This window comes from Hippoglossus hippoglossus, chromosome 1 (assembly GCF_009819705.1).
Source record: "Hippoglossus hippoglossus isolate fHipHip1 chromosome 1, fHipHip1.pri, whole genome shotgun sequence".
Classification (NCBI taxonomy): domain Eukaryota; kingdom Metazoa; phylum Chordata; class Actinopteri; order Pleuronectiformes; family Pleuronectidae; genus Hippoglossus; species Hippoglossus hippoglossus.
The window spans coordinates 20,469,621-20,488,845 of record NC_047151.1 but is presented as its reverse complement, the minus strand read 5'-3'; the positions used below and the strand labels follow the sequence as shown (position 1 = coordinate 20,488,845).

The 19,225-nt window shown below is 41.4% G+C and overlaps 3 protein-coding genes across 7 annotated transcripts; 2 read left to right on the top strand and 1 right to left on the bottom strand.

Moving 5' to 3' along the window:
- Positions 1 to 2,536: 2,536 nt before the first annotated feature.
- anp32b (acidic (leucine-rich) nuclear phosphoprotein 32 family, member B) lies at positions 2,537 to 9,329 on the bottom strand. Of its 2 annotated transcripts, none has more exons than XM_034602833.1 (7): positions 9,013 to 9,329; positions 6,478 to 6,627; positions 6,255 to 6,377; positions 5,353 to 5,545; positions 5,050 to 5,174; positions 4,900 to 4,966; positions 2,537 to 3,273 (listed from the first exon to the last, which is right to left on the bottom strand). In XM_034602833.1, the coding sequence occupies exons 1-7, from the start codon at positions 9,064 to 9,066 to the stop codon at positions 3,194 to 3,196; spliced, it is 792 nt and encodes a 263-aa protein (XP_034458724.1). In that variant the 5' UTR covers positions 9,067 to 9,329; the 3' UTR covers positions 2,537 to 3,193. The 2 variants fall into 2 exon arrangements, with proteins under 2 accessions (XP_034458724.1, XP_034458716.1); XM_034602825.1 differs by having other exon boundaries at positions 2,537 to 3,276; positions 9,013 to 9,325.
- A 2,023-nt stretch (positions 9,330 to 11,352) lies between these two features.
- On the top strand, positions 11,353 to 13,477 carry hemgn (hemogen). Of its 3 annotated transcripts, XM_034602811.1 has the most exons (5): positions 11,353 to 11,590; positions 11,923 to 12,007; positions 12,442 to 12,801; positions 12,946 to 13,007; positions 13,127 to 13,477. In XM_034602811.1, exons 1-5 carry the CDS (start codon positions 11,494 to 11,496, stop codon positions 13,240 to 13,242), a joined length of 720 nt encoding a protein of 239 aa, XP_034458702.1. In that variant the 5' UTR covers positions 11,353 to 11,493; the 3' UTR covers positions 13,243 to 13,477. The 3 variants fall into 3 exon arrangements, with proteins under 3 accessions (XP_034458702.1, XP_034458692.1, XP_034458684.1); XM_034602801.1 differs by having other exon boundaries at positions 11,358 to 11,590; positions 11,923 to 11,995; positions 12,442 to 13,007; XM_034602793.1 differs by having other exon boundaries at positions 11,359 to 11,590; positions 12,442 to 13,007.
- A 1,043-nt stretch (positions 13,478 to 14,520) lies between these two features.
- On the top strand, positions 14,521 to 18,967 carry trmo (tRNA methyltransferase O). 2 transcript variants are annotated; one of them, XM_034602780.1, is made up of 7 exons: positions 14,537 to 14,721; positions 14,821 to 14,927; positions 14,958 to 15,011; positions 15,732 to 15,906; positions 16,827 to 16,984; positions 17,520 to 18,086; positions 18,460 to 18,967. In XM_034602780.1, the coding sequence occupies exons 1-7, from the start codon at positions 14,621 to 14,623 to the stop codon at positions 18,693 to 18,695; spliced, it is 1,398 nt and encodes a 465-aa protein (XP_034458671.1). In that variant the 5' UTR covers positions 14,537 to 14,620; the 3' UTR covers positions 18,696 to 18,967. The 2 variants fall into 2 exon arrangements, with proteins under 2 accessions (XP_034458661.1, XP_034458671.1); XM_034602770.1 differs by having other exon boundaries at positions 14,521 to 14,721; positions 14,821 to 15,011.
- Positions 18,968 to 19,225: the final 258 nt, after the last annotated feature.

Below are 19,225 nucleotides of genomic sequence, written 5' to 3'. Positions count from 1 at the left end.
TCTCAGCCTGTAAGAAATACAGTGCATCACGGGATAAATAACAACAGCAGCTGCCATTTCAACACTATCTCACTGCCACCACAACTTTACACTCACATTTCCTGAATCTTCATTGATACAGTATAATGGGCTTATTCATTAAACAGAACTTAGCAGTTTTTTCAAAATCTCAAAATTATGCAGCAAACCAAAAACATAATTTTTTTCTTATCCCTGTCTGTCCAAGTAGTTTCTTGTGAGAATGATATATTTCTGCTTTAAGTTATAAGTGGAGATGTGTTGGAATCACATCTCACCAACCAATAAGAATAGTCCTAACACAGTGTGTTGATTTATAATTGGTTTACTTGTAATGATGAAATCAGCTGTATGAATGAGTTTTCATGACGTCACCCACATTATCCCAGATTGTTTTTTAGGAAAGGAAGTGTCTAATGAAAATATCCTAATTCTTGTAAAACAGGAAAGATAGGATTAACTTATACAAGGGAGTAAATATGGCTTTTGCTGTATCGATTATGACCCTAAAAAATCTCTTTATTGTAAACCTCCAACTTCATTTAGATGCAATAATAAATCACTGGAATACCACCGTGAGATGATCAATGACTGAATTTGATTCCACGTTTGCCTGTTGTGTGAGTAATTGCAAGCTAATGTCTGACATTACAAAAACAAATTGATCACCTCACTGCCAACAAGATCAGAAATACCCAACCTTTAATTCTGTGAGTGTGTAATTAGTATAATTTGCACCAGTGCAAATAGAGTGTAATAATTACATATGCCATGAATTAGTGAGTCATTGAAAGTGTTTTGTTTTTGTTTTTCAAAGGCACCAAATTTTATGAATGAATCATCACAATGTTTTGTTTGAGTGATATTCATTTACAGGAAACTATAATAGTTCAATGCGTCACATGATCATTATTGTGTTTCTCTGTCATGAATGTGGTCAATACCAAGACATCACAACATAACCAAAACTGGAACAATAATATCATCTATTCCTAATCAGCTGTAATATTCAGTGTTTGAAAGTGTTTGAGTCAATAAATAATCTCCAAATGTAGTTATAACGATGTATTTCAAACTGTCTGTGAAAACTGAAAAAGATTTTATCCCCCTTCTTTTAATATTGTTTTTAAAACAAGTTAAATATTTATATACGTATTAATAACAAAGTATAATTAACTTTTTGTGAAACCCATTTGTCTGTTTGTAGACCTTCATATTCTACTTCCACAAATCAACTGAAATTTAAAAAAGGCACAAAAACTTATATTTAAGCAGAGTTTCTTTTACTTGTTTTTACAAAAACAGTTTCCTCAGTTTACTGTTGAATAATTGGAGTGAAAATAGACATTTCTCATCTGTACATGATTGTCTGGCTTGTGTTTGAAATAGACAGTAACTATGAGCTTTTAATGAACCTGCAGCCTTGAGATTAGCAGCCATAAACACTTAAAAACAAATAAGTTGTTCCTAAAAAACAGAGTGATACAGTGTCGATGCCATTTCTGGACTTACTGTTAAATGGTGCATGGTATCCTGGGATTACATTGCTTTTCTGTAAAATGAAAAACTAGTTTGGTACAGAAAGTGTTGCACACTGCAGACAACAAGCCACTGCGACCTTTGCCTGGGGGGAAACTCTTAGAGAAAGGCTTTGTATTCTGTCAACTCGGTCTTAAAACACTACTCACATGCTCGTTTGTCCTTTCAGTTATTGGTCATTTTAAACCATTGGACTCCAACCTGACAAGAAACAGAGGGGGTTCATGCTCCGGACAAAAATGTGGAAAATGTGGATTCCTTAATAGTTTCTCCTCCTCATCCCTGTGATTAATTCAAAAGCAACAACCTGGAAAGACTTGACTGCTCAGACCCAGTGGACATTGCATCATCAGGCAAGTGTCAGGAATCTGGTTGGAATCTGTGGTGCTCAGTTTTCCTTCGTGGCTGTGAAGTGATTCATGTCTTCTTATATTACAGAGTAAACATATTTAACCAAAGCTAATGATTGTTTGAGTCTTGAGTTTTAAACATACTCTTTGATTTGGCTAATTCAGGCTAAAGTCTCATACAGTAGTCTCATATGAAAAGGCATTTTACAAAGAAAGACTGTTGACTTGGTCTTCGTCTCTTCCACAGAATTCACTTTAAAAGGATCTGAATGAAGACAAGAAATTATCATGGTGACCACATACAGTATGTACTGATAAGATTTTTTTTTTCCATCCACCCTCTGATCCAGATCTGCTCAAAAAATTGTATGGGTTCATCCCTGACCCATACTGCGTCCTTCCACCGAGTTTTGTGGAAATATGTTGAGCTGTTTTTGTATAATCTTATAAGCTTTCAAACAGACAAAAAAAAAATCTAAACATAACCTTTAAAACTAGACTGTGGACTGTATAATACGGCTGCCATCACGGTGGCGAGCACAGAGCTTATCAGCAGGGGGGGAGGTCTTTCATCCCTTTACGTTATTTTGGGACATGACAAAAGCAAGGCAGCAGCAGAGAAAAGCACAAAATGTTAACATTTTATTTACAAAGTTGTTTTTTTTGTCATACAGAAAGTAAAAATGTAGCTACAACCTTGATTTGTGCAACAGGCGGCCACACTAAAAATCATGGCTCGCTGGTTGCACAGCTGCTATAGCAATAATTTTATTGGAAAAAATAAGGAACAGAAAAAATAATAATAAAAGACAAAAAAAAATGAGAAATAATGAACCCAACAACAAAAAAAATAATTCATCCAACAAAATATTAAAAGCACAGACCCAAAACTAGATACCAGTCCCAAAGTTCTCACACGGGAATACATAAAGAGGGGTCGACAGTGAAATTGTGGAATGCTGAGTGGTGGGCTGCCTGAGAACCTCTGGGGGCCATGGGGCGGGTGAGGTGGAGGGTGTTGGGTGGCTCTCAGTTCCATTTGGGGAGGCAAAAAAAAAAAAAGAAGAAAAAAGACAGAGGAGAAGGAGGTTGAGGGTGGGGCAGCTCCACTCGGCCCACCCATCCGGTACAGTCTTGCCCCATTAAAAGAGCTCAGAGCTGGGGGGGGGGGGAGGAGGGGGTAGACGTGGATTACAAAGGCGGTGCGAGTTGTAAGAGGGCGGACGTTCGGGTTTGTGAGGGAGGAAGGGTAACTCGGTAGGCTCTTGTTTTCAGCTTTGCTCGTCTTAATCGTCGTCCTCGTCATCGTCGTCATCGTCCTCGTCCTCTGGGTCTCGCTTTCTCTTCTCACCTTTGGCAGCCTCTGCTTCTGTAGGTAAAAAAAAAAAAGAACAGAGAGAAACAGGTGTAAAGTTGCGTCAAGACCACAACACTGAATTATTATTCTGGGGGGGGAAATTGGTTTGGTCCCTAAAATGCTAAAAGCTACCAAAAATTTATCTTAAAACCAAGCTGACATATTTTAAAGAGTTATTTTGTCCGAGCTACTGTCCACAATCCAGAAGAGTTCAGCTGGAGTTTTTGGCATTAATCAATTATCAAACTGAATTTCTTGATTAAATTTTAACTTCCTCAACAACAAAACCATTCAAGTCAAGGAACTGCCACATGATCAGCTGGACTTGTGGATTGTTTGCAGTGTTACTGAATGTCCACCATCGTGTTTTGCTGTCCCTTCATGTCATAATGTTACACGATTGGATGCTCAAAATAAACAGCGTCAGATACACGATCAGCAACAGCATTCAAACCGTCTGACTAATATTGTGAGGACCTCGACTCCATAACACGTCAGGAATCGCCCTGTACTATCAGGCACCAAGACATTAGAAGCAGGAGCTCAAAGTTTGGCCTCCACAGATTGGACTTGTTTTTCCAGCACATCCCACAGTTACTCGATCAGATTGAGGTCTGGGGAACTTCACAGTCAACACCTTGAACTCCTCACCGTGCTTCTCATCCATCCCTGAACAGATTTGCAGTGCAGCAGGGTTGAAAGATGTTGCTGCAATCAGGCAATATTGATGCCGACAATGTCTACAGCAATGTTTTGGTTTGAGTCAAAGTAAAATAACACATTATGAGTGCTAAGGTTTCCCTGCAGAACATTGCCCAGAGCATCACAATCACATCACCTCTGCCGTCTTCATCTCCCTAGAAAAATGATGCTCAGGCCCCGAACCTTCACATGATGTAAAAGAAAACACGTTTCCTCAGACCAAGCCACCGTCCATTGCTCCATTGTCCAGGGCGGTTCCTCGCATGCTCACACTTTGGATTGTGTACAGGAATCAGCATGGTTAATCTGACTGGTCTACAGCTGTGATGCACTGTGTGTTCTGACCCCTTCCATCATTTACTTTACCAAACAGGCCAGCCTTTACCCCCCATGCATATCAGTATCCCACCTTATGATAGGTGCCAATGTACGGACATAATAAACTTCTTTAACACACTTCACCCTTCAGTGGGTTTAATGTTGTGGCCGATCGGTGTATGTAACTTCAGAACTCATATTTTTCAAGATTCTTGATTTTATAACACAATATTGAACTGGTCTTGTATTGTGTCTTACTTTGAGTACAGTAATGAGTATAGTATAGTAGTAGTATATAATATAGTATATATGACTATAGTAGGCACTTTTGTTTCGTTCTGCAGCTTATATACAAACAAAATAAATAAAACAATAATGCTTTTCTGTTTGTGCTAAATTCTTTAGCACTTTCAATTTTAATTTAATTAGTAAATTGTATGTAGCTATATTCTTTAGGGTGTGGTATCCATCGGGTGGCCATCTGCAACTTCACTGCTAGATGCCACTAGATTCTACACACTGAACCTTTAATGCCTGTTACAGCTGGTTATAGTGCCATCTGTTGGATTTTCACAGACTGGGTGTATAGTTATTCTTTAAGGAGATGATACATACCGTCTTCATCGTCATCATCATCGTCCTCATCATCATCTACTTCTCCATCCTGAGGGAGGTCTTCCTCCTTGGTAAAAATAATTCAACAAGTTAAAACTAGAAATAACACATCCAAAGTCCAAATATTTTAACTGAGTCTTTTTTTTGTACCTCATCTTCGCCGCTGACCTCCTCATCATCCTCTTCTCCTTCTACCTCCTCTTCATCTTCCTCCTCGTCTTCTTCCTCATCAAAGTCCTCCTCCTCTCCATCCTCATCTTCCTCCTCTTCTCCCTCTGCAATATAAAAATAATAAGTCAACCACAGACAGAACAAAGAATGTGTCAACCAAATCATACAAACAGGTATTACATGTTTACGGTGGGGCAAGAGCCAAGCTGTGGTTAAAATATGATTGGAAGCATTGTCATAAAAACATTTCAGCTGCTCTGGGCTAAAACTGATCCTTCTCACCTTCATCTTCATCATCATCTACGCCATCACCGTCAACCTCTCCGTCAGAGTCAGAGGCTTCCCTGTCCTCCATGTCGTACCCATCCAGGTAGGTGAGCTGAGGCAGCAGCTTGAACACGCTGTCTCTGTAGTCGTTCAGGTTTGTCACTTCACAGTTGAACAGGTCCAAACTCTTCAGGTTGGCCAGTTTTTTCTGTCGATTAAATGCAGCGATGTGAAGTGAGGATGTGTCTTGAGTTAATGATATTAGATGCTGATATGTGCATAGTGCATATAAGGTTGTGTGATATGTCCCAGCAGACCATTTATACTGAGTTGCAGACAGTGCTGCCCATCAGTAAGTATAACAACTCTGTGGTACTGCTGGATTTTATTACTACGATGTTTCCATCAGTCATGAACTATCTTGATTTCTCATGTACTTGTTTGAGTAAGACAAAAACTGGATTTTGCAGCTTGTTACTTTGACTAAAAAGTGCTTTTATTTTCAAATGTTTATGCAAAAACTACTAAATCCCCTATTCTTCCACCCCTAAGTAGAAACATTTGTATGACACGTCTCCTGTATATTTTGTTCATGTTCTATCCCGATAATGATAATAATCCTTATTAAATACATAGACAATTGAGTGTTATATCTAAATATATAGAAAGTAGCTGTTGTTAAGCAAGACAAGCAATGAAGAGTAATCTAATTTACAGTAGTACAGCTGTGCGCATCACAAGATTATGTGCTTAAAATGCTTTGTCTTACTTTTTTACATTAACATCAGATAAAATAACGAAAAGCACAATGTCTGAACCCACTAAACACAAAGTGTTCACATGCTGTAGACATTCAGATGGCCTGCGTGTGGCGTGTGTTTCCTGTAAATGACGAATAACGAGACCGGAGAGCATACCAATGGTTCCAATGTGCTGATGTCTTTCAATTTGTTGCCGCTCAGGTTTAGATGTGTGAGGTTGGGTAGTTTCTCTGCTAAAACATCGAGGCCGCCGCTGATTCTGTTGTCGCTCAACTCCAGCTGAGGGAAAGATCACAGGAAGAGATTGTTATAGAAAACACTGATTTATTTCCTCATTTGAACTTTTACATCGTGTGAAATATATATGGATTTTTTTTACCTTTTTGAGTTTTCCTAGTTTAGGCAGGTTGGACACTGACATTAAGCCGACATTTATCAAACTGAGGAACTCCAGGTTGACAAACTCGGATGTGAGGCCCTCGATTTTTCCTTCAGGTGATCGACAATTGTCGAGGACGAGTTCTCGTACCTGGAATATAGAATAATAGTACTTAGTATAACGTCACATTAAAAATACAATATCCCTACTTTTATGCATTTTATAAAACTGTTATTTGATGATGGCTATTTCCTCCAAAACACTGTAAATTCATAATAACACAAAGATATGTATTAGATCCAGTGTGTGGCAAATGTTTGCAAAGTAAAAGAACTCAGGGAACAAGTTGTCAAACAACAGGAGCAAAGTGTCTTTAATTGGGGTTTGTTGTTGTTGTGCAAAGTGAGTAAAGGTATTTTCTTCTTGCTAAACATTAGTAAAACAAGTCTGAAGGCGGAGTTTCTTTCAGACTCTTAACGCGAACACCGGTTGCGCAATTCGGTGCAGGACGAAAAACAAGGCTGCAAAAAAAAAGTTGTTGTCAAACGTCAAAGATTCACGATTTCAGCAGTAAAACACCGACATGGAGGAAACGTCTCCGTGTATAAACACAGAGGGCTTCGTTTATCCGGGGACGACAGTGAACACGTTGATTCGTTTGAAACGAGGAAGAGCACAGCAGCAGCGGCAGCTTCCCATGACCTGCTGGTGCAGCCACTAATGACAAATGCAATGATTTTTGTGAGCTAGCTCGCTACAGGCTAGCCATTGCCCCCTTTTAAACGCTGCCGTGCGGTAGAGGAGCAGCTCCACGGCTCCGTGTGCCCGCCGCCATTAGCCAGCAGCAGCGGAAAGGAGTGCGAATACACCCTTTAGTGAAGCGCTTCTTTTTCTCCGTTAGACCAGCTTTTCATGGGGGAAGTGGAATATCCCTTTGCCGTCGAGCGAACGGCCGATATGGCCAGTTTGTCTCGGGGTAACTACGTCGAGTTCAGGTCGAAGGAAATGTGTCGAGAGCGGAAATTTTAGTGAAAAAAAAAAACAAAGATGGAGACGGTTCCTTTCTCCCAGAGCTTCAAAGACGACAGAATGACAACATGGCGATCCCCGAGACACAGTATGCAGCTCTCCGAACACCTTCCATGGCGAAAAGTGATGTTTAGAAAGTGTAACGGTCGTTTCTTGCACTGTGCTGAATTAATATCTCCGTGTGGAAATCGTTTTATTTCGTGCTCGGGTCCAGGGGAAACACCGAGCGTCGAGTTTTCCCCTGCCCACGCACGAAGCGCGGTGCACCGGATCTCCGTGTCATTCAGGCAGCCTGGCCCGGCCAAAGGCCGCCGGGCGACAAATCGAGCTGTTTTAGCTCCGAGCAGCAGCGAGTCGAGCTTTAACGACATGTATTTAAAGGCAGAATGGTTGTTTGCGGGGTTTTGAGTGATTTCCTCGGCACATTTCGTTGTCTGCGACCCCGTTTGGCGACGGGGCTAATATGGCGGGAACAAAAACACGGAGTTGGGAGGCTGGTGTCTGAATGAGTCCCACTCGCCAGACTTCATTTAAAAAGTGTGTGATTTTAACACCGGCGTAAACGCGCGGGTACGAGCCGTAAACGTGGCTGCTGCGGGAGTGTGGAGGCTATTTTCGGGGGGATTTACCGCCGCACACTCCCCTTTTTCTTTCTTTTTTTTAAAAAGCCAAGCAACAGCTTAAACGTGGCTTTTAAAACAAATCGCTATTACGTGAAGAGTTGGCCGCCTGCTCGTGTTTGTGCAGAAATGTGAACGGGCTTTTGGTATGAAGAAGTGGTGAAGGTATGGATGACTCGTGAAGCAAGTCACTGTGTGTGTGTGTTTTTTTTTTTTTTGTTGTCGCTGCTGATTGTGGCCGTTTTGATATTAACGTGCTCCGTGGAAATTTCACGACACGACCCGTGATCGGCGACGGCCCGTGGACACGCCACGAAAAACCGGCTATTCTCGCACAAACGCCTCGAAGTTGTAAAGTGCATTTTTGGAATAAAAAAAAGAAAGCAGCCCCCGTTTGAGCAGTTATGCTAGCAGCAAACATGGCTTCCAAGGGTCTGTGTGAAAGGTACCGCTCTGTGAATGCCAAACGCGGCGCAGGATGCAAATGTGATAATACAAGCGGCGTAAGAAAAAAAAAAAAAAGAAAAAGAAGTTTACGGATTGTGCTCCGACGGTGGAGCTGAATTGTGTGTGTGCACCAAGGAGCGAGGAGGGTTAAAGCACTGCGATAATACCAGCGAGCTGAGAGGGGGATCGCCGCTTCAAAGTAACGATTGAATCTCGCTTTTCTCCCCTACGCCCAATCCGAACCAGTGTGGAGGGTTAAGCTTGTTGTGCGACTGCTTTCCGCCCCATTATGGAGGAGAAACACCACCGCGAAGCCCATGTGGTCACCATTGCGTTAGCCACACAGGTCACTCGCAAAGCAGAAAAAAGTAGCAAGCTAGCTAGCGAGAGGCTAGCCAGAAAACTAAGGGCTGGTTTCTTTAAAAAAAGCACGACTCACATCAGACGGTGTCCTGTTTCTTAGCTCCAAGTGGATCCTCTTGTTCATGTCCATCTCGCCCCGTGCAAGTGAAACTTTTCTCTCCTGGGTTTCGCTGGGATCTTCAGTCCAAAGGCAGAGATGCCCTAATGGAGGGAGAATATAGGACTGTATAATGAACTGAGCCAAGCGCTAAGTTAGTCGGAGAGAGGAGAGACAACCATGGAGGGAAACGGGACTGAAACAAAATATACGCCCAACAGCGCCATCTGCGTCCAGATCCGCCCATCGCCCTCCACAGGGCCATTGCAGTCACAAAACATGACGCTGCCCCGAAACAGAGCTGTGGTGCAATTTATTTCTGTGAGGAAACTACTGTACGATGAGAAGCGGAGACAGGGGCCGTTTGTCCGATCGCCTTTATTAAACCGAGGCATGTGTGCATTTTACGCGAAGTAGCATTCTGCCAATTGGACGTCGAAAATACAAAATAAAAGTCGGTCACACGAGGAACTCAGCTGCCTCATAACTAAGTTCCACAGCTTGAAAACACTGTACACTTCATTTTGCCTTTGTTGCTAATTCACTGTAGGTATTGTAAAAAAATAAATAATATCCTGTATGTTTTTCAAACCTGTTGCCCTCCAAAACAAAATGTCTTTTCTTTCATAATAGTCCAGGAAATGAACGCTGTGAGAAATTTGTTCAATAAACTGCCAAAATGCATCAACTTTCTTGTGTTGTGTTGAATGTTTTACATATTTCGTAGCACTGGACCATGTGGACACATTGCCAGAAGGGGTGTATTTGGTTTGCAGTAAAGAGAGCATTGTGTATGCATATGGTTGGGCTGGGTACCCCTCCACCCCCAACCCCCTTTACTTCCTGAGACACCAGAGCCCTGAAGCAGAAGTTGACTATTAACCGTTGATTCTGCCCCGGGCGACAAATCACCAAAGACATTTTTGACGTTTTTCAATTTATATATTTATCTTTAAGGTCAATAATGTGAAGATTAGACTGAAATACAGATTGAATCCAGCTGAAAATAGTGTGCACCCACTTTATCAGCCATCAACAGCATATTACCCAAATACTCCATCTTTAGCCTTGTGCATTTTAAATGTACTGTATATAGTCTTTGCACTGTTTAATATCAGAGGTTGGTAGTTTAGAGGGGACACCAGGAGATGGCACTGTGATATCTACTTTGGTATTTCTCCAACTTCAGTTTCTTTGGAAAATACAGTGTGTGAGAGTGACAGCCTTTTTGACTGATAACCAATCATATGCAAAACGTTCTTGTGTCTGCTGAACTCTTATCAGCGGAGGAGTTCCCTGTGTTCAGCCTGTGATCTTAGCTGGAGGTCAATCGAGGGTCCTGGTGATGGATGGGGATGTTCGGGGTAGTTTGAATTTGAATGTAACTAAATCTGGAGCTGGAGAAGATTTGTGATACTTTGCAGAGTGAGGTCTTACAAGATGTGGGGTTTTTTGTGCATATTTCCCACTGCGACTATTTTCCAACCATGAAATACACACTATATGAATCAGACAACTATATATTTACCGTTCTCGCACTGTAATTGCATAAGGTCATGTGTGGATTCTGTTGAGGCTCCTTCAATGCAGCAGGGAGTGAATTTAACAAGGGACACTCAACATTTCCCCAACAGTGCTGGAGGCAATTGGCAGCTGAGTGTTATTTACCCTGCTGGATGGCTTCTTTCACTGAGTCGCTCAAACACACACATCAGCGCTCAATGTGCTGTGAGAAGATTGAGAACACACCCCAACCGAGCGGCTCTCCATCTGTGAGATAAGATGGGTATGCCCTGATGCTAGAGTTGAAGACAGGATTTCTTGCTTCGTGGCATTTTTCAACATTGTAGTTTACCACAACATAAGACACATTTAGCATCTTGAAAAAAAGCAACACTTCGGGCTTTAGAATTTTATCCTATCAAGAACCTCATTTATCTCTGTCTGTTTTTCAGCCTCCAACATTTTGTTTGTCAAATTACCAAGTTTAATAATTGTCCAAATTCTGTTAAAGTCTACTTGTTTCCATTGCTAAGCAACAGCAACATTTTACAAATGACCCAAAGCTTCGTCATTACAATGCCTGCAAAACAGAATAGTTCCTTTTAATTATCCTGTTTTTTTACACACATTCAAATTTCACACACACTTTTTGTTTTTTCTGCTTTGCATTATAGGCAGCAGTAAAAAGCTGTATGGGTCTCTTCTATAACCACATTTGTTTTGTACTTTATCCCTATCACACACTGCCCTTACTCAACTTGCTCCAGTCTTCTTCTTTTTTGCAGTCCTCTGTCAGTGTTGTGCCAACTCCTCCAGCTTTACAAATATGATAAGAGCAAAGCTGCAGGAACTCTCCCAGCACTTTGGTAATGGTTAACCAGATAATTCATTAAGGGGTGGGAACAGAAAACAGTCAGAAGTTATTCTGACTTCTTCTCTGCGCTTTGCCCGCCTTCCATGAGTTTGAATTCATTCATAGTGGGACTAAGAATGGAGAAGACGTTGCAGCAGGAGAAACAAGAGACAGAATATAAAAATCCAAATGACGACCAAGGTAACATTTAAAATGTCTGCTCTTCTTTTCAAATTAGTCCTTTACTTATTTCCACAGTAGAAATTCGACTGACAACATAGTTTATATTACTTTTGGATATAGAACACTACCTGAGCTATTCACTAGAAAGAGAGACAAGTTTAATCTTTGTTATTATATTTTACACTCAAGTGTTTTATGTATTTGGAAGAGAAACTTCTGTAATCCATATCTTCATATGTCACCAGCCACTTTCATTAGCCAGCCACGAATTACAAATACTTCTTGGTGTGTCTTTGATTTCACTCTTCACTTGTCTACATGGTCTCTTTGCTCGGGTTTCTGTTTTAAAGGTGGAATCCACCGCCGATTGCGGGACAGGGATCTGCTCAGAAAGAGGAAGGCCGAGACTGAAGAGAAGGACCAGTGGGTTTTGGGGTAAATTTATAGAGAAAGCACAGTCAATATTAGAGAAGTGAGCTAAATTTGCAGCTCTGCTCATTTGGACTGTTTGGTTCAGCAATGAAAAAATCCACAAATATAAGAACTTCAGTGTAATGACACTTAATAAGTATTTCAATGCAACAGAAACAGAAGTTTCACTAATGTGAATAAGGCTTGTTAACACAACTCGCATAGTAACACTGTGCTTTACAGAGCACAGTGAATTATCAGCAAACCTAGCTGCTTATCACTTGTCTGGTTTATATTGAATATGGAGCAAGAGGAAACCAAAGGTTGCTCTGGTGTTTCTGTTGACGCCCCAGATCTAGGTCAAGGACTTTGTACTATTAGCTTTTCTAAACTATCACATAGAGCTGTATCAATGTCCACTGTTGTCGGGCTTGATCACAATTATTGTGCTCTTTCAGAGAGGAGAGGCAGAGGAAAAGATCGAGGGCTGATGAGAAGAGCGGCACAAAAAGGAGAGGGAGGCCCAAGAAGAGTGAGCCCACGCTGGAGATACCTGTCAGTCAGGACGAGGTTGTGCCTGGATCTGTGGGGGTTGTCTCAGAGCAAACATCAGGCTCTCTGACCCCCTCGCTCACTGCAGGCGGTGACAAACCAGAGTCACAACCTTTCCCTGCCGCCTCTTCCTCCATCCCAGTCCTGGAGCCTGTCCTGACCTCTCTCTATGCTCCTCTTCTGACTTCTCCAGCACCAGTTAACCAAAGTCCAGCTCTTCTTTCTCTCTCAGTTCCTGCCCCTCTTCCCACCAGTGTTGTAGATGCAGCTTTGGTCCTTCTGCAAGCTCCAGATGCTGTTCCAGTCCCAGCTCTGTCTCGAGTCGCTGTTCCAGTTCCAGCTCCTCCCCAGGTAGAGACCCTCTGCACAGAGTCACAAGACAGAGACCCCTTTGACCAGGTCCTGATTGAAGACTTGGGCCCAGATGAGGAGGAAGACCTCTCCCTTTTGCAAGACAAAACAGCTGATGAAGGTATGAGCACAAACAATCCTTTGGAACAAACAGTTTAAGACTTTATGCTTTCTTTCTCCAACTCTACTCTTTCTCTGAATATTAACCACACACTGTCTGCCAACCTTTTTTTTTTTTAGATTTGACTGAGCCACCGTCGATCAACATACCTGAACAAGACAAAATCTTCTCCATTCCAACTTTGTCTTCTCAACCTCCACCAGAATATCTCCCAGGAAATTATTCTAATTTGTAAAAAGATACTTTTGTCTCAGTTCAGGACAAGCAAAGATTACTTCCCTCCTTGTCAGTGTGTACCTGAGTATTGTTTTGGTTGGTGTGCAGCCTGAAGAGAACAAACATGCTGAGCATTAGCATTGCTTATTTAAAAAAAAAAAATAAAGTATAAATTTAAACCAAACCTGTATGCTTATTTATTCTTGGTTTGTGCTTTGCATTAAGTCAACAGCAACATTTACCTGATTTTATTTTAAAAGTAACTAGTCTGAATTACTGGTAATTCTTTGGTAATTGTAGTTTTATTTGATTGAATTTGGTAAATGTTCTTTTTTTTACCAAATAAAATACACTGCTTACATGATCGTATTGTTGTCAGTATTATCTGTAAATAAGACAAATATGTATCAATTGTCAATTGATTTTTTACTCTTCTGTGATTGTGCCACTTTGCCTTCCTTTTGCAAATATTAAAGCTTGTGAACGCGTTTTTCGCATGTTGGCCTTTTCATCAGTGTTGCATCTGCCTGTTGTACTGTCAGAATGTAAGTTCATATACTATGTACTTGAGTGAAAGATGTTTGTTCAGTATTTGTGTAAAAGTAAAAATATCACAATGTAAAAATTACAAATTGCAAATTAAACGACTATATATATATAAATAAAATTATGACATTTTATAAAAATAAAAGTACTACTAGTATTATTATTACTGGTATTATCAGTTACCGTTTAGTTAAAGTGTTCATTATTCAGGAGTGTGTCAGTGTAATGTAATTGCACATGATATTACTCATTCTTCTTTATTTTTGATGCATTAGCACATGAGCAACATTTTAATGTTGACGAATGTAAAGATCTGAGTTCTTTATATCCTGTCTATCTACAACAATGCATTAATGTCAGAGCAGATTAAAATACTCACGAACAATATAGTAAATACATATAATATCACATCCCACCAGTGACTGTTGTTGCACATATTTGTTCTGTATTTATAAATAAAGTTTTCTTTAAAAAAAGGTAAATGAAGCGACTCTCGGCTGCCCTCTGCTGATATAAAACGCGCAGTGCGCTGCAGCGACAGGACATGTAACATGACTCCTGCAACATACATGTGCGACCTTTGTGAAGCAGCACATGTGTGTTGCACTGACCTGCTAAAAACACGGGATGAGATCAAGTGAGAGCAAAGTCTCTGCTGCTGTCACTCACACGTTTGTCACGTGAAACGCTGCTGGTTGGCCAACCATTAAAATCCAACGTGTACTTCCGCATTGAGCAACTCCCACGTGTGTCGTCGGACGGGCGGATCGTGTGTGTGCGCGTGTTGAGCAGCAGCAGCAGCAGCAGCTCGATCTAAGCTGACTGTTATTTAAAAGAGTTATACTAGTGTAATGTCAGTAAACATGGCTCCTGTGTGTGACTGCTGCTGTGAGAACATCCACAAACTGCAGCTGCAGGTTTCTGTGATGAGGAAAGAAGCGAGGAACCTGAGGTTGAGCTCGCAGCGAAACAAACTGTAACAACGTCTCTATTCCTGCTTCTCTTTAAGTTTCTAAACATGGTGTCGGTTGTGCTCTCTTCTCTCCTCCAGGCAGATGTTGGACAGCGCTGTTCGAGCCCATCGCAAACAGCTGACTTCCATTCACTTTGCAGTGTCAAAGGTGGGACTCGGTGAAGCAGAGAAAGCGCTGACACCACTCCCAGCTCCAGCTCCACTCCCAGCTCCAGCTCCACTCCCAGCTCCAGCTCCACCTGCAGCTCCAGTTCCTGCATTAGAACAAGGTTAGAACAACCAGCATAAGCAATACAAGCCTCTTCCTGCACTGGTACTTTAAAAAAACTACAACTTATTATTTATATCGTATGTTATTTTCTTTGATTAGTCACTTAAATGTAAAAACAAACAAACAATCCAATACCAAATCACAGCTGGCCTGTAGCACTTAACTACATTATCTCAAGTATAAATACCATTAATCACTTCTTTGGCAAATAAGACATTCAAATATACAAAATCAAATTAATGCTGAAATGATATATGTAACTTGTAGCATTAAGGGATGTGCAAACGACAGAGTAGAGAGAAACCAAGGCCCAACAGTCCCCCAATGACACCACATTTGAATCCCCTAGATTCAGATTCACTCATAAATATCTGTCCCTTAAATTTGCCGGATCTTTTTTCATCCAAGATCCATGAATTAATCCCTGGTAGGAAAAAACGTCCTAACTCACAATTTTAAAGAGAGTGAAATAAATTCCTGGATCTGTCCCCCGATCTTGATCTGCATTAGAATTGAATGAGTTCTTTCTTGACAAATACAGCATCTTGCATCAACTTTCAACCTAATCCGTCCAGTAGTTTTTGAGTAATCCTGGTTACAAACAAAAACATATGAAAACATAACCTACTTGTTAGAGGTAAATGACAAATAAGGGTTCCTTTGTGTTATTACTGTTTTATTAATGTTCCAAACCAACACACTATTCTCACCTATACAGGAACCATCCAGACGGTCCCGATCGGTTACATCAGCTCCTGTTTCTCGGTGAAGAACGGGACGCCCAGGCAGCCCACCATCTGTGGCCCCTCGCGCGCTGAGCTGCGCATCCAGCCGAGTGTTTTCAACAACCCGGCGCACGCTCTGCTCGGCCTGGAGCAGTACTCCCATGTCTGGTACGTCACATCCGCTTGGTGTCCTGCAGGTTTTATAGTTAATGTCTGTAACTTTCACTGTTCAGTCCATGGGGTCTCGCTGCTCACGTATTTTTTCAGTCTCATGTCTCAGTTTTGTGCCAGTGTGATCGCCAAAATAATTTGCTGTCTGTACAATAGGGTGAGTTACACATAGAGTGGTTGACAGGTGTTTAGAAAAGCATCCATTTATGGGAGGTATTGGTTAGTTTGTTGGTCTGTCAGCAGGACAAACTGTGAAATGGATTTCCACTTGGTTGAAGAATGGAACATGGGCCAAGAAACTGTCCATTACAGTTTGGCAGGGAGCTGGACAAAGGGGTTGTGAGGGGTTGTGAGAGGTTGTGAGATGGGTTGTGAGATGGGTTGTGAGATTGTGAGATGGGATGTTTTTCCACATTTTCATCATTGTCCCAGGGAATACCGCTTGAATCTTGAAGAAACATATCAGGCATATTAAGGGGACTGATATTTATGAATTTTGCATGTTTGGTGTGGCCTCTATTGAATTTAAGGGGACTGTTGGCGGAGGTATACGTTCTTCTGAGTGACATTCGAGTTTTGTAATGTTACTGCAGTGAAGTTTGAGGTAAAAAGTGTTAAAATGTGTTTGTGTATCATGAGTTTTTCTTGTTTGACTGAATCGTCCCTGTGTCTCGACTCTGTGGGCGTATGAAGCCGTGTGAGACTGAGGCTGTTTTAAAGGCATTCAAATTCAACTTGTTTGATTATTCAGTGATTGCAGCAGTGAGTGCGATTGGATGAGACTCTTGTCATCCATCACTGATGATTTGTCCCATTCTCTTTTTTTTTAGAGCTGACTCATTTCAGCAGAACACCATCTGTAAACATTTAGATTTTTGAATATTTTGTGGTCATCTCTGTATTTTCTGTGTCGACAGGATCATTTTTCTCTTTCACAAAAATGGACACCTGAGTTACAAAGCCAAAGTGAAGCCTCCCAGACTGAACGGTCGGAGAGTTGGTGTTTACTCCACACGCAGCCCTCATCGACCCAACGCCTTGGGCCTGACTCTGGCCAAACTCGATAAAGTTGTAGGTGAGTAACATCAGCTCGGTCTTATTAAATATATTCAAACCTTTAACAGCTATATATGTCTGTGTCTTTTGTGAGTACAAATGTACAGTCTGGGCACAATGTTAACATGTTTTCACACTAAACTCTAAATGCTGGGCCACATAGATGTCTTTGGCGGAAGTGTCACCCCCAAAGACTTTATGTTTTCATCTGCGTTTGTGTCTTTCCAATATTACACAAAAAGATTTTTACCGATTTACATGAAACTTTGTGGAGGGACGGGGCATGATCCAAAGAACCTATTCAATTTTGGTGTGGATCTGGAAATTCGTTAAACATTGCGAGATAAGGTGTTTTAAACATTTTTGTTGATTTCTCAGAGAATAAGTCACGTATTAAACCCCATTCTTCCAGAAAGTTTCAATAAAATCGCTTCAGTAGTTTTTGTGTAATCCTGCTAACAGCCGAATAGCAAAGAAAATTTTATTTCCTTGTTGGAGTTAATAACTGACTCTGCTCTGTAGTAACACATGCATTCCTGCTTTTCATTTTCTAGGTGACACAATACATCTGTCAGGCATCGACATGATTGCAGGCACCCCGGTCCTGGACATCAAACCCTACATCCCAGCGTACGACTCCCCACAGACCAGGACCCGCATGGAGCCTTATGACGTGAACACACACCAATCAGATGCCTCCAGTGTGGAGGAGTCCAACATCTCAAACCTCCCTAACACCCCAGATACAGACACTCAGTCAGACCTGAGAGGTGAAAGGAGCGATTGTGACTTGGAGCATCAAGTCTCAGAAGACAAACGTGAAGCTGATGTTCCTTTAACAGATTCATCTCGAGTCAGCTCTCAGTTTTCTCTGCACCGAGTGCTGGAGGAGGTCAAGGCCTATTTGAGCCAAGATGATTTCTGCCAAAGTGAGGAGCAAGTTTCAGACTCTTCAGTCAAGAAGCCTTCAGAGTCGACAGTGGACCGTCCCTGCTACGGAGAGGAGGTCTACAGCACCATCGCTGATTGGATCAGTGCGCCTCCTGTTGCCACTCTGGAGGTACACTTCACTCCTCGTGCCGAGAGGGAGCTCGCTGAATTCCTTCCCTCACATGTGTCAGGTAAGACGCTCATATAGTATACAGTGGTGGAGGAAGTACTCAAACTATTTACTCCAGTAAAAGTACAAATTAATCAACAGAAATTTACTGAAAGTGAATAAGAACTTGCTTTTGAATATATTTAAAGTATTAAAAGTAAAAGTACTTGCAGTGCAGAGTGTAGCCTATTCCCTCATGCAGCAGTCTACTACATCTTTGCTTGTGTCTACTGTACATTCTGTTTAATACATGAATAACACAGATTGGCTGAGTCTCTCCTATAAGATAAGGGTGGTGTTTTCCTTCTCTCCACAAGAGGGTGCTGTTGTGACATTGATAAATCTGAATACAGTCATTCATCATTGAAAACAAAACAAATATATGTGCCACACAGGACCCAATGATGGTGTCAGACCCAGGTTCAAGTTCCTGCGCAGTGCAGAGGAGGCAGCTTCCGCCATCAGAGGAGTGCTGTCAGCAGACCCGCGGTCAGTCTACATGAGGAACCGCTGCAGGGACAGGCTCTTCTTCTTCACCCTGGACACGGCAGACATCACCTGCTGGTTTGGTCAGGGCTTTGCGGAGGTGCTGCAGGTCCGACTTTTCGAGGGCCAGAATGCCACCACGTAAGAAACCCAGTGAAATCGCAAGAGCTGGATAGAGTCGCTTTTCATGTCCATGGAGGAACAAGCTTCTAAAATGTTTCTCTACTGATGAATAGATATTTCTGTTGTGTGATGAGAGATTTATTACAATCAGACAGATGAAAGACAAGGAAGGTTCATCTAATTTGTTATAGGCAGATTATGTTAAATTAAAGATTATTTAAAGGTTTTTATGTATAATTTCCTTTTTCATATCTTTTTCTGCCCCTTGTGACAAATAAACTGATCATGAATGAATGAGTGGACTTTCTTTTCCTTTTAATCATTACAGGTAGAACTCCACATACCACGAGTAATTCATTAATCCACATTGCTACAATTTGGTTTTTATCTTCAGGTAAAGCCTTATTGAGCTAGACTCAAATATGTATTTTAATACCGAGCAACAAGGGTTTTGATTATGAAACAAGGTTTTTAGGCTCTTTATATGTTTGGAATCTCACAATACCATCGTAAAGACGTCTGATCGGTCCCAAATTAGTTCTGCAGCATGAG